Source organism: Trichoplusia ni, chromosome 5 (assembly GCF_003590095.1).
Source record: "Trichoplusia ni isolate ovarian cell line Hi5 chromosome 5, tn1, whole genome shotgun sequence".
NCBI classification, from domain to species: Eukaryota; Metazoa; Arthropoda; class Insecta; order Lepidoptera; family Noctuidae; genus Trichoplusia; species Trichoplusia ni.
The window spans coordinates 12325661-12340766 of record NC_039482.1 but is presented as its reverse complement, the minus strand read 5'-3'; the positions used below and the strand labels follow the sequence as shown (position 1 = coordinate 12340766).

Below are 15106 nucleotides of genomic sequence, written 5' to 3'. Positions count from 1 at the left end.
TACAAAACATACAAACAAAGACACGGCCTCAAAGGATGTGGAACCGGTTCCTTATATGTAATGGCAACTGATTCGTGATACCGCTTGGCATCCGAGGAATGCTGACGGCCGAAGCTAGCCGCTTCATGATTAGAGTAGATAATACGACACGACTGCATTTTAAGATAACGATTTTATTCGACCTATCGATAACAATGAGGTAATCGTTTTTTGATTGGCTATCAAAGTTTAGATTGCACAAATTCGCTCGGCGACCTGTTGCTTTTTGCGCATTTTGTTGTTTTAGTATTGCTGACTTCACGAATTTGCTGTTTAAGCGGAACATGAGTTAAGTATAATAAAGTATTGTAAATATTATTTGTCACAAGAACTAATATTGTTCTCAGCGGGAAATACATATAATGAGCACATTCAATATAACAATATGGCACGTATGCCAGACAAAGCTTCCTTTATCAGGCTGTAAGTACTACAACAATTAATTATAATATTAAAAATAACCGAGCAACTTGCCTAGTCTGCGCCGACCCGACATTTATCACAACATTCACAACACTGCACATTGATCACATCACTAAAACGCGCGAACATCTACATCTTAGTCGATTTTTTATTTCGAATTTCGAATTTTGATTTGAAGACAAAAGGCGAGCGTTCGTTTTCATTGCTCGCGATCGACTCATAAACTATATGGTTGTACTAACTAGTGATGTGAATTGTGAATCACTTAGTCTATTAATATGCGTAGCGAGTGACCGCATGTCAAGAGCAAGGCTTGTTTGTGTACTAGTCGACGCCCGTCACTAACGCTCTGTTATGTAAACCATCTTGTAGGAGTGGAATGGAATGTGTTATACATTTGAAGTATTATGTAAGCTTTATTTATTGTTAGTCGTGCACCGAAACGTGCATTGAGCTTTTGTGTGGCGAAGGACGGTCGGCAGACAATCGTTCATTATTATTGTAATCTGTTCATTATGGTTGGTATGAAGCTGACGAATTTTCTGTCTCGACCGAGTTCAAGGTTGCGGTAACCATTTAATCTTCAAATGATAAAGTTTATTGACTTATGAGAAAGTCGAATAATATTTTAAATTAGTGTACAAGGTAAGTACTATGAGATTTTTTGTTCTATTCAGCGTAACTACTTTGACAAAAACTGCTGACACAAATATAGGGGTCAAGGTTTATTTAAAGAATAGACAAAGTTCTTACGTAATAATATATAATTGTAATGTAGGGTGCTGAGTGAGTGTATATTTTATAATTTTCAAATAAATATAAAAGATAAAAAAAAAACAAACAATGACCAAAATAGGTTCAACCGCAAATTATATTCGACGAAAAAGGCTAAATATCAAACATGCAATTTAAATAAAACCAATACTATGATTTAAAGTTTCAATCACAGACCAATAAACATTTATACTTTCTTTGCGTAAATAAAAAGAAAATAAACAGTTACACGATTGTCTCGAACCTCGTAACTGTATTGTGAATGCTAGCAGAATAACCGCAGACTTGCATTAATATGGGTATTATTTTTCCTGGCAACACTACCTGTAATATACAAATTGAGGCTACTGCGTGATTTGGTGCGTAAGAGATTCAATATGTGTACTAATAGTATCTAGATACACAAAGATCGTTGTGAAGGCTGTATCAGGACATTATCTCGTTTAAATACTTATATTATTATTAATTTCCATGAGCATCATTGTATTGTTTTCTAACAGTTTTCTATGCTGTTAACCCTTTGACTACTACAGAGGGCTATGATCAGTCGGTATGAACGCATGCCTCCATGTCTCTCATGCAGCATAAAAACGAGTGATATATTATGATAATGAGATAAATAGTGTTTCATCAAGCTCAGAGTGACCCACTGCTGGGCAAAAGACTCCCCTAAATCCTTCCACGATTCCCCATCCTTCAAAATAGTTTGCGTATATACGCATTTCTTTCAAGCAATCTTTGTCTTAGAAATTAAAAATAATATGATGATTAATATTTACTAAATAAATATACTTGTTTTATAATTTCTTAATCCTTTCAAATATAATCTGCGTAATAGGTAGCGTTCATAGTCCTAATGTTTATAACAGATAATATATTTTTATTAGATCATTGTATTGTCTGTAACTGTAAAGTTTATTTGTTGTCGGCTGATTGTATTTTATGACGCAATGACTTATCTCTATATTTGCGATAAATTCGCGATATTGACTTTTGTATACATCGACCTTATCAAAGTCACTTACTCAAAATATAGTTTTAAATTAGTATCTTTTACTTTTAAAACGGTTTTAGAAAAAAAAACAGTTTAAAAAAGTTATCATTCTTTTCCCGCGTAATTTAGTGTCATTTAAAAAAAAATACAAAAAAAGAGAGGTTATGTCATAATCGTTAAATCTATTTAAAGTTATTAATGTCTAAGTTATTTAATATCTTACAGCATAGCTCTTTAATCTACAAAATATAACCTCAAATTTGTAATGTCAAACAGTTCATTGAACCCACTTTCTCTTCGTACCCATAAAAACTTTCTGAATTACGTTAATGTTGCATTGAATATAATACTCGATGTTTTTGTTTTGATTCAAGAAATATTGCGTTCAATACTTTTCAGGGAAAGTTATGCGCATTTTCGTTTTTTAATAATAAGAAAGCATATGAAAGCAGTTGCTTTTTTATCGTTTTAAATAATTTAGTTGTACGTAGATCAAACGTGATCGTTGAATATTTAGAAATGGCTGGTAATAACAAACTTTGAAGTCAGTCATTAAGGGCTTGTAATGTTGAAAAGAGATGCAGCTATTCTGTGTAGTTCGCCGTCTCGCTTCCACAACACCAACTTTCTTACTCCAGGAGGTAGTGGTGCCTTTCTGGAAGACATCTATATCATGACTGTACACTTCAAACATGCTCCTAGTACAAGTACTGACAAACAACCTGTTGCCGCGTGTATGTTAGCTATTACAAATGCACGTCACGCGAAAGTTTTACCAAATGAATATTCGTCTAACTATATCGCTTTACTTATATACTCTCTTTTGTAGAACAGAATAATAAAGTAATGATCAACAACCATCAAGGTACAGTGCGTAATGACTGACTAATGATTAAGGTCAACCTACACTACATCTATTTCTTACTGTAGTCTCTCCTAGTACAACCAAGGGGTATCGTGTTGCCCAGGTAACTGGGTTGAGAAGGTCAGATAGGCAGTCGCTCCTTGTAAAACACTGGTACTTAGCTGAAACCGGTTAGACTGGTAGCTGACCCAACATAGTTGAATAAAAGGCTAGGCCAATGATGAGTCTCTCCTAGTACATGGATCAGGAGTTAAGGATAAAAAAGAAAAAACAGAATTGATCCTTACTGCTTCACATTTAAAATATAATTTACTATCACCGTCGAAGAGCAAGGGAGATGCCGCTCTACGCCATGTACTGCTGTCACTCTTGCACAAATGCCATATTACTTTAAAACATGGCGGTTGTATGAACGTCAAACCAGACACGGTAGTATATTAAACAACTGCCTACCTGACCTCTGCACCCAAATTACAAAACACCTATATCATGCGCTCACACCGGCTGTCACAGCGCATGCGCGACGTAACACAACGAACACAACTTGTTTCCGTGTGACAACCGCAGCTTGGCTTACTTAGGGTCAAGCTGCAACGACTTTTTGAAGTAATTTTGAATTTTAACTACGTGACTTAAAGTTCACTTTCATTTGAAGAAGAAGAGGCAGCGGGATTATCGGGGTGGCCTTGCAGTTCTATCCATAGATTTTCGTGCATGATCTGCAGGTTCAATCCCAATGCAGTCAAAAGTGTGACTTTTTTCAAAGTTAAATGCACTTTTTTAATTATCCTTAGATACCACTGACAAAACAGTGAAGGCAAAACATCGGTAGGGGACTTGGATTCCAAATATTGGAATCTGAAATAAGCCTCGCATTGAGTGATCAATGTTCTAACCATCCCTATACGGGAAGATGCCTGTGCCCAGCAGTGGGAAGTATAGGCTGGCATTACTTATGCATAGTATTATATAGACACTGAGGTGCCGAGAGTTTGCATAATCCTTTTAGCACCACGCATAGTAACTTATGCTCGCTGCGCGTCACTACTCTTTTAGTGGGGATTGACCCTTATATGGTATCAGTTCCGGAAGTTCTTTGTCGTCATTAAAGATTATAAAATTATGATAGTTGGATACATAAAACTTAACTACAAGAAAGATTTCATGTTTATATTATAAAGAATACGGGAAATTAACGAGACACATGCTTTTACTAAACTAACAACTTAACTTCAAGCCATTTACGGTAAATGCATGTTACGCGTTAATTTCCGTTTTCCTTAATATTACTATTTATTACTGTATGTCTAATAAAGTGTATTAATTTTCACCTTTTACATTTTCCTGTTTGCCTGGCTTTACACAGCTCAGAAAAGCTACATTTTTATGGTGTCTCTGGAGTTAAGCGTTTGGGTATATTATTTGGGTAGGTATTTGATAAAATAGTGTAATGAGTCCGTCAAGTGGATAAGTTTTTATTTTTCAATTAATCTAGCTTTAAATAAAAAAAGGTATTTAAACGCATCAAAGCAGATGTAAGTCGCAAATAACGTCACTTGTCGGTAAAATTGTACTGGTAAGTGACGTCACACGAGATTTAAAGTTAATGTTTCATCTTCATTTATTATTTACATGATAAAAGCATAAAATACGTTTCCGGTAATTCTAAAAATCTATTTGACGTACTAAAATGTTTTTTGAATCAAATAAGTACCCAATGCCTAAACGCCAATATTTTTGTTACCAATACACTTGTCATATCTATCTTCAGCCAAAATAAAACAACTAATAAACGCACAGCCGCCTATAACAAAAACGTAAGCATATTTTTTACGAAAGTGTAATGCTGTCAGCATTTGTAATTTGTAACGCATTCATGCGCGGGCGCACGCATCATTGATCCTATTTCCTAACTATAACGATTATCGATACTGATCGATACTTGTACAATCGAGAATTTATTTTACATTCTAATCTATATCCTTCATTGAACAAATACAATTGTGTTTTTTTTAGAAGTTTCTGTTTCTCATTTTGAAAGTGTTTTTATATCGATTTGTTTCAAAAAAAGGCATGTGAATCGATTGTTTTTATGTAATGTTTATTGATTGCAATACTAGAAATGTCAACTGGGTTCCCGTTAAATATATGAATCAAATATATAAAATTCTCGTGTCACGGTGTATAAAATTGAACGCCTCCGAAACGGCTCGTCCGATTCTCATGAAATTTTGTGTGCATATTGAGTAGGTCTTATAATAGGACAAGATCTATTTTTCATAGCCCTATTTTTGTATTCCCTGGAACTAATATTGACGTTAACGATTGAGGAAATTTAAATTCTTTTTTCTAGACGAATTTGGATTGGTCGAATACGTTATTAAGATCCTAAGCACCAAGCAGTTATTGAAATTTGAAATCCTCACGTATTAAAACACCCACGTCTTATATTATGGGGTCATCGTTATATTAAAGAATGTATAACTCCTAAACTTCGTATAACATTTAGCTCGGGGCATGAGTTGTACTAATATTTTTGTAGTAACCAAACATTAGTGACAGGCTGTTCGCCCACGATCTGTCCTTAAATGGCAACACCGTAGATTGTGAGGCTTATTATAAACTGGATGTTTTATACTAAGGTAGATACTTATACGCTTAAATATATTTGTACAAGTTTTGGTGTTTGAAATGGAGGGTTTGGATAAATTCAACATTTTAGGTTTCTTCTAAATTTTCTGTATGACATTGGTAAGGAGATTCAGTAGTTCAGAATTTTTGGTTCAAAAATATTTGAATTTGTAATTGAAAGTAAGTTAATCCAATTTTAAAAGTATAGTATTACGTTTGTTCGAATGGGATTTTTGCCTGTTCTTTTTTATTAGCATTTAATTTTTCATACATTTTAGAACAGTGCAACTGGAGCGGCTTACGTTAACGTTCGTTCAAAATAACCTGAAAAAGGCCTACCTGGGACTCTTTAACTTCTTTCTAATTTTGTTAAAATACATACATTATAGTTAATCTACATACTTTATACGAAACAATGCAACAACTTTTCCACCTTAACAACATTCTTTACTAAACACTTAACTCAGGTAAATTTCTTAGAAAACGACGTCCGTTATACTAAAACGATATCGTGGGATGTTGTGAAATAGAGAAAAATGTGTCAACCTACTTACGATACGATCGCGAGCAGAGACACGGCGAAAGCTAGTCTTTAAATAGCTCACACACACGCACGACGCACGATCATAGTAAACGTATTGACAAACAGTTTAATTAACGGTTATATAAAGAGCTGATCGATCATTTAAAGAAAATAAAAGTTAGTGACTAAGAGAAAGGGAAATAGGTTCCATACTCAGATAAAGTATGGAGTTTCAAAATTGTTGTATTTGCTAGAGTATCCAAATTTCCAAAATGATCACGCTATAAATTTAAAGACTAAAACTTTGTCGACAATTCTTGAAACGAATAAGGCAATCAAATAAGGCCAATTGATTCATTTCAATTGGCCTTATTTGATTGCCTTATGCCACAATAAAAAACAAACGAAATAAAATTTGAAATAAAAACATTCACAAAGTGCCAGTTACAAGAAAGAAGAAAATTTGTCGTTAAATAATGTTCTTTAAAAAATTACTAAACTATGCTGTATTCTTTGCGCCATGCTTTAACTTTTTCGCGTGCCGTGACGCACAAGGCAATGTGATAATCTTAAAACCCAGATTAAGATCAAATATTTACGGATCTTATTGCATCCTGATCCGTGTTTGGTTTAGACTTGAAAGGACTTACTCAAGGTCTTTCATGATGATCTCTGACAAGTTAATAACTAGGCGTTCGCTTTAAACGTTTTGATCAAATTATTCTAGGAAAATAAAAATTTGATTAATTTAAATCACGCGTTGCACATGCAAATGTTTTGACAGTTAACAGCCAGACGCAAATTACTAAATGCTAACCTTTACGTAGCGAACACACTTTAAATTTAAATTAACATGGCGGATAACCGAGTGATTAAGGTCCTCACACATAGGACAAGCGTTTGTGCGATCCACAAACTTGTCCCAAGTCTAGGTGTTTTTGTGCATGTGATTAGAATGTTTTGGAAAATACCGCTTCTCAAAGACTTAACTCCTTAGTGACATGGAGTCATTAAAAAAAAATCATTTACTTTTAAACATCGTTTTATTTCTTCTGTCTTATTATTCTTGAGGTTTAACTAAAATTGATCCTTCTTTTTGGCTCTTTTATTAATTAAACAGGATTCCTCGTAAAATATTTCAAAAATTCGCACTGCTCAATTCCCTACTAATATTATAAATGCGAAAGTAACTCTGTCTGTCTGTCCGTTACGCTTTCACGTCTAAATCACTGAACTGATTTTAATGAAATTTGGTACAGAGATAGAGTTGACCTTGAGAAAGAACATAGGATAGTTTTTATCCCGGACTTTTGAAGATCTCTTGGAAACGCGATATAACCGACCTCGACCGGGCGAAAAGCTAGTTACTAATTGTTTGAGGAGTGAGAATTTTCGAGGTGCTACCGTGGGGTAACTCAAAAACATAGGAAGTACCTACTGCTATTCATCTTCCAGTACATCTTCAAGTACATTGCATAACGAAGGAAAGCTCTGGAAGTCCACATGGGAACAGTCACGGTGCCTGCACACAATGGCCTGGGTATGGGAAGCTGAAACTGTATCTGATCGGAGAACAAACGGTCCATGGTTATTTGTTGTTCGTTAAACGTTTTTGCTACGAGTTTCTGGTTGATAATGCGAGTTTTTGATGTAAGATTTATTGCGATTTGAGAAAATATTATGTTGAGATAATATTAATGAACTTTATGTTTATATTTCTACCATCATTATGTTATCGAGAGGGGTGTTATAGGTTTGACTTGTCTGTCTGCCTGTCTATGGCATCATAGCTCGCGAACGGGTTGAATAATTTTGTTTATTTTGTACTAAGGGTGAATTCTGTGCGAGTGTTCTTAGACAAGTTTGATAAAAGTCACCCAAACCGTATAAAAGTTGAGGAGAGTTGTATTTTTTTCATTTTATCCTATTTGTCATTTTAATTGACGATCTATCTTTATTGTAGATATATCGTCTAATAAAACTTGATTCACAATGCCATTAGTCAATCAAATCAACCTGTCTTAAATTTTTAATAATACTCCTTACATTTTGACCAAAACAACATTATCTACGTTAAAACTCAATTGAAGCCGGCAGTTAGCGGTTTCACCCGTAGCTCTCGTGTTTCCTATCCACCTGGTTAGTAAACCACTACACTGTACAGGCAGTCTAGACCACAACAACACAAAACAGTTATGAAGATCGAATCTTTATAAAAATATAACAACAGTTCTTTGAGTTAAATAACAGTTTCTTACCGTTCTTGTGGGCTATCATCGCTGGTGGCGTTTCCATGTGTTTTGCCCTCCTTCCTGCGTTCAATAACAGATTTGTCTTTATCACGTTTTTATTTTCTTGAAGTTAAATATTTAGTTTTTCATTGTTTTTATGTTTCAGCAGGGATGCAAATCTGTTACGTTCGAAGCGTGTTTAGCCAAACAAATAGTGCAGTTAGGAAAACAAACTTTCATGCTGTTTAGGATGTGATTGTCATAAACGAAATAATTGTCATGGTGTGTTGTGAGCCTACGTAAACTAGGAGTTGGATTTCAATCGTTATTTTTTTGTAAATGCGACCGATTCGCGTGTTTCTTTGGGCCTAAGTTAGATAAATAACAATGAATCTGCGAATTGCACAATAGTGACATAGGACATAAAGATCCGCAAATTAAATTCATGTTACTCCAAAACTTAAAACAGGTCATAATATTGTGTGGTTTTACCTAAAAGATATTGTTAAAATGATAATTAACTAATATTCAATGGTATTTTCTTGATACCTATTGACTATAATATAAATTAAGGCTCCCGCCCACCGCCTCTACCATAATATAATAGTGTTGGACACTGTGCAAAATATTACTTAGATTCATTGCCAACGCCTACGGCAACATTAAATGGTATCTTTGCTCATCACGTGTTAAATCGATATAAAATCAAATCGATGTGCAATCGAGCGTAAGTAATTCATTCGAATGAATTTTTACGAATGAAATTTACTCATTTAAAACTGTTAGTAATATAATAGTTTTGTATGCCAATATACCGTTGAGCTGTCGTAAATTCTATGAGTAAGCTTAAGATCTGGGGCCTACTGAGATTAGTACCGGTGTGGAAAAGAGATGGCGCTGTATGTCGTGTAGTGCTCTTTCTCCCTCCCACATTTGCAAGAAGAACTTAGTTTATGAGATGATGGTAGTGCAGTGAGAGGCTTGCAAATAGAGAGCCGTTAGCAGAACTGTGTCGATGGTTCCCACATTTTTTTATGGATAATCGTTACTTATAGAGATGTTAATTGGTTATTTAATTAGGTAGTCTATTAATATTGAAAAAGTATATTGCTGTCATTAAAATGTCGCGGGTTCGATCGTACAAGCGTTTGTGATATCCACGAAAGCTTGTCCCGAGTTTGGGGTCTTTGTGAATATGACTTGAATAATTGTGAAACACTCCGTGACACAAGGATTCGACTCCTTAATTCAAAAGTCGTTGTTTTTGAAGAGATTGTCGACCCTATTAGGCTCGGCAAAAAAGACAAAATTTAAAAATGTGTCAAACATTCTTCTACTTACAAACTTAGAATTATTTCCACAGTAGTCCATTCTCAAGTTCTAAATGTTTTCAGTCATTAGCTGTGAAGCATGTGAACGTTACTTTCCACAATCGCATGCTAATTCGCTTCCTTCCATTTATGTTATAGGCCGTACCAATCGCGCTAGATACAAACAAAGGCCTGCTCTTATGCGTTCGTAATTATTCGAAAGTGTGCCATAGTACGCGGTGTGCGGAGGCATAAGTACCTACCTAGTCTTTTTATTTACGCACAGTATGTTTATTTATTCCGGAATTGTTTAAAATGCCGTATAGAAAAAATAATGCAAGAAAAAGAAATATTGACAAAACATTCAAGAGACATTGGCACTCCTTGCAAAAAAAGTTTCAGATGCACTGTTTTTTTTGCTGCTTTCGTATTTTTTTTTGTATGTGTAAAAGTGGCTCCAGAACGTGACTGAATTTTACTAAGACAAGTTCTCTTTTCGAAACATTCACAAGATGCGCAAAACCGGTTCAGTATGTGATAAAATATACATGTGTAGTAAAACTAAAAATCGTTGCGCAGGAGTCGAATGCAGTTAATGTGTTTTTGATGTGCGTCGCGTTATTGCCTTAATGTGAAACCAGTATGGTATATCAAAGGTTGGCTATATACGTTTCTCTTCTATTGCATAACATTAACATATTAAATAGAACAAACTACTGCGTACTTTCTTTTCTTTTTTATTGACGTCACGCACTGTGCTTATTTAGGGTTCGCTCATATCAACTGGGAATCTCTGACAGCTCTGTAATTATCTGTCATCATTTCAAAGTTACGCAAAAACGAATTACAGCTTTGTTTATAAACATCTATCTTGAAACAGGTTTTCAAATATCGAATGTTCATAAAAAAATATTAAAGAAAAAACATAAAAGTGTTCCATATTCTAACTAAAAAAATTGAATTTGAAATACGAATTTCGTATTCCAATTGCAAGAAAAAAGAATTCGTTTTTTTAATTTAAATGTTCTTTCTTTTCGTTCAAATCACGCAACCAACCAGCAATTTAGCCAACGTTCCAACTTTGATAGCCGAAGTATGCGTAAGCGCAAAATATCCATGAAATTAAATGTTACGCCAACAATTGTTTCTAGTCGGCGAGTCGACACGTTCTCTCATTGTAAAGACTCCCAATTATATTTGGTCATTCGTATTTGTTGTAATGGATCCTCTTTTGTTAGCGGGTAAAGTTCACAGACTATTGAATACACTCCAAATTGGGCAATTGTGATGTTGATACAGAGCGTTCAATTCATCACCCCACGTAGTGCTATGTGCGAGTGCGATTGACATTTGATTAATTTGTGTGCCTGTAACACACAAGTGAAAACTGTTATGCATTAGAACACAACGTCACTGTATACAAGGGTTTTTTTTAATGCGGACAACATCACATACATTTTTCTGAACCCAAAGTAAGTTGCTTAAGCACTTGTGTTATTGAATTCAGATACAACGAAGGTACCACAAACACCCAGATCCGAGACAATGTAGAAATGTGATTTTTTACATTTAGTACATGTAGTTGTATAAGCGCGACAGCTCGATACACAGCGTAGAGCGGCATCTCGTTTCCACAACAGCAATAGTACCTTCAAGAGGAAAAGAAAGGCCTCTGTAACTGACACTTCATTGCCGATATATCTTTTCCTCGTCTTTATAATAACAAAAAACGGACATAAATTAAATGAATTACTTCTATTCAGCAAAGGGAAGTCCAACATTTTTCATACAAAACCAACTTCTACTGAATATTATCTCTCTGCTATCGTTTCTCAGATAAAATTACTTCAAGATAACCTATCTTGATTGCCGGTAGATACTGCATAACCCTTAATGAGTAATACCTAATCCAATGATTAGGGAAATGCCTCGCTTCCCGCAATTTTCTGGTCAACTTGCTTATTGGCAATTACGTTAATTACTCCCATCCGATGATCTTGATGCTGTATGTAGGCGAGTTATAAGATCTGGTGTAAGAAGGTTTTCATGTAAAAAGAGTTTGTATACCTATGTCCTTTTGAAGCTGGCATTTTTGAATTCCGTTTGAGTTTTGGAATAAATCAACGAAGTGTTTTTTTGGTAAGGCGGGAGGAATCCTCGTGGAGGAAATGGGTAGTGTCAGAGTCTTACTGACTTAACCTGTACCGCCGTGCTGCGTCATCCGCGTTTTTGTGTCGGTGTATGGCAGCGCACAAATAATAATTTCTTGAAAAAATATCATCCTTAAGTTTTTAATAAAAAGAAAATTTTGAATCAACCAACCAAGATTACTGAATTAAGTCTTAAAAGGTTCAAAACAGTATATACCCTAATGACGTCATAATAACTGTGCTACAATTAAATTTTACTCTTTAAAAGCGAGCGACAGAACCTTGAGCTGCCTCTAGGATACAAAGTGAACTTGTCACGATTTGTTAACTGCTTGTAATCTATGAACCATTGTTGTTCTTTTGTTTTGTGCGCCAGACGAGGTAGTGTGAGATATGTACTGCAATGAGTCACTTGTTATCTATTACATAGATTAGGTGATGGTTTTATGTAATTATTGTTATGGTTCTAAGAGGATAAGGTCGTCTGGTTTATGAAAGGCTAATGGCTGTATGATAATTTTTGTTAGGCGGATTTATAATAGGGTATAGTCATCAGGTAGATTTCAACAGCGAAACGTTTCGAAGTCTGGGTTAGGAACATCACTTGTCAGTAAAAATTACGTCACTCAAAATTTAAATTGTATCGTCTTCGAGTTAATCACACGTTTATGGAAAATTATCTGACGGAGTCGCGAGTCAAACCGTTATTAAGTAAATAAATAACTTAATTATGAAGATAGCATAACGATTTAATTTTTGCTGAATTTCTTTTGTAATCCGTACGAATATTGTTCTTGGGTAAAAAATAATTAGGAAAGTGAAATAAGTTTGGCTATGCATCCTATTTAGAACTGCTTAATTAATTTCAGTCGTAACGTGTGATATGCAGATACTTTGGCTTGATAATCATAATAAATGAATAATATTAATGTCATTTAGTAACACGTAGAGTCAATGATCAGCGGTGTTAACTTCTGTTAAGATTAACAAACAATAAATTACTTTGCGTGAGTAAAAAATCGTAAATCTTAAAGTAGAGATTTTTAAACGCTGTTTTATAATGATTATCAAATATATTAGTTACATTTATTCTGGTGAGGCGGATTAAATAAAAACCGCTTTTGTTTTGTACATTCACCGTTATAATTGTTTAGTAAATAGGTAGTCGTTGGAGTCGTATATATTACCTACCGGCATTCGAAATGTGATCATTTATAAAAAGAAACTCGAATCCTTGTGTCGTGAGGGTTTCAGAAACATTTGAGTCACATTTACACCCAGACTCAGAACAAGCATTTGTGGATCAAACAAATGCTACGCGGGAATCGAGCCCGCGACACGGCGAGCACAGTGAGGTAAACGTGACGTGAGGTGAGGTGACACAGGTAGCCACGCTAAACTTAGACTTAGCAGCATAATTTTAGTAATTGTTTTTAAAATTTGATTTATAGAGTAATATTAATAAACTTTTCTACAGTATTCTAAACTATGTTGCAGCCTTGCAGTATATAAATCAGTTGCATGTCCACTCCAGTATAATCTGATATACTACTTAGCTACGTGGCTTGGCCTGCTGCAAGTCCTACGGCTTCTAACACCGATGCACGTGAAATGAGGTTGTGTTTTGTTTTACTTTTATTAATGAGATCAGGTTTATAAAGGTTTGTTTTGATAACAGAATTTTATTCTCGATTAGAATTTCTTTGATAAAATTTAGAGAGCCATGTTAGAAATTTATTTACTCAAAATAATAGCAACTGAATGACAAGCCAAGACTCCTAAAAATATGCTTTGATTATTAAGGAATTTATAAAAAAATGTCTGGTAGGAAAACTTTGATTGCTACGTTAGAATTGAAAGCAACAGTAATTATTTTTATTTTTCGTATCGACAATTGATAAACCGTTCCTCCTTGTTCCCTGGAACTAAACCCATATAAGTGAGGTTTAAATTCGGATACATTCATTCAGTGTAATAAAAAGGACCGATATTCTATATTGTATTTATGTCACCATACCAATACTTTCATATTCTATTGTTGAATACTAAACCTTCCAGACTTCGATTTTTATCCGCCTTAGTTAGTAACCATAAGAAAATTATTGATACAACTTTATAAAAAGCCGCAAAGCGCTTGGTCGACTCTACCCGTGATCAAAAGGCTGCTCCATATTTAGAATTAGCATTGCCATTCAATGTGGCAATATTGCCAGCCTTTTCAGCACGTTTCCCGACTTTGCCAGGTATAAAGATGTCTTTTTTGACACTAAACAATTAAATTATTTATTTATGAAGTGAATTAAAATTTTAAAAAAAATGTAAATCTATATTTACACAACAATATGTCACAAGTTGTAACAATCGACTAATTCATTTAATAATACTGCAGGTTATCCCTTCGCCCTTCACACCTACACATGTTAATCTGGTCTCAATGTGTCACCAATTGAGCAGACGCCCTCGTCCTGATTGGCAGGCGGGCGTGAGACCGTCACTGCACGAAGGCACTATCAAGTTTTGTGGTCCAATTGTTGTGAATTACCAAATTACTTGGTGTCGTAGGAAAACTTTTGATGGAGACTGTACATGACCGCGGACGTATTCTGGAGCGGTAAAGCAATCGTGGTTCTGTTTTGTAACGATCTAGGTTCCTATTCCATTATATACAATTGCTGATGATTTAATGGAAATTGAATTAAAATGTCACTTTTCGTATTCTGTGAAGCATTTTTCTAACACAATTATTGGATATTCCTTACGGGGCGGAACACTCACTGTCCCTATAATTAATTTTTATTTTCGGATACCTAAGTATTTTTCATCATTATTAAGGTAAACAGACAATCTTCTCTTACGTAGTTATACCTTATAATATAATAATATTATTTCAAACTATTGACGTCATATTACCTACATCTGGGAAAGATGTTATCAAAATATTTTTCACCTTGAATCCAATTCCGCATCTCTAGACGAACAAGATCTATATTCACCAGTTATTTAATCAGTACTTATACAATATACCAAATAGTTTAAAATCTTTTGAATAAATTTGGATTACGTTGTGTAGTCATTGACCTTTACTAAAGCTGTCGAGACGTATAGTAAACAAAGACTGAACGATAAAAATATTTTATTTTTCTGTGGTAAAAACATATGGCTGTTG

At 34.6% G+C, this 15106-nt stretch overlaps 1 protein-coding gene across 2 annotated transcripts in view; it reads right to left on the bottom strand.

Annotated features, from left to right (window-relative positions):
• LOC113494532 (serine/arginine repetitive matrix protein 1) overlaps positions 1-15106 on the bottom strand; it is a 96463-nt gene that overhangs the window by 70307 nt on the left and 11050 nt on the right. The window contains exon 2 of one of the 2 annotated variants that reach the window (XM_026872919.1): positions 8508-8561. The exons of the other annotated variant lie outside the window; for it this stretch is intronic. Coding sequence (XP_026728720.1) covers positions 8508-8561 — 54 coding nt within the window. The remainder of the gene's footprint in view (positions 1-8507; positions 8562-15106) is intronic. 2 annotated transcript variants of the gene reach the window in all.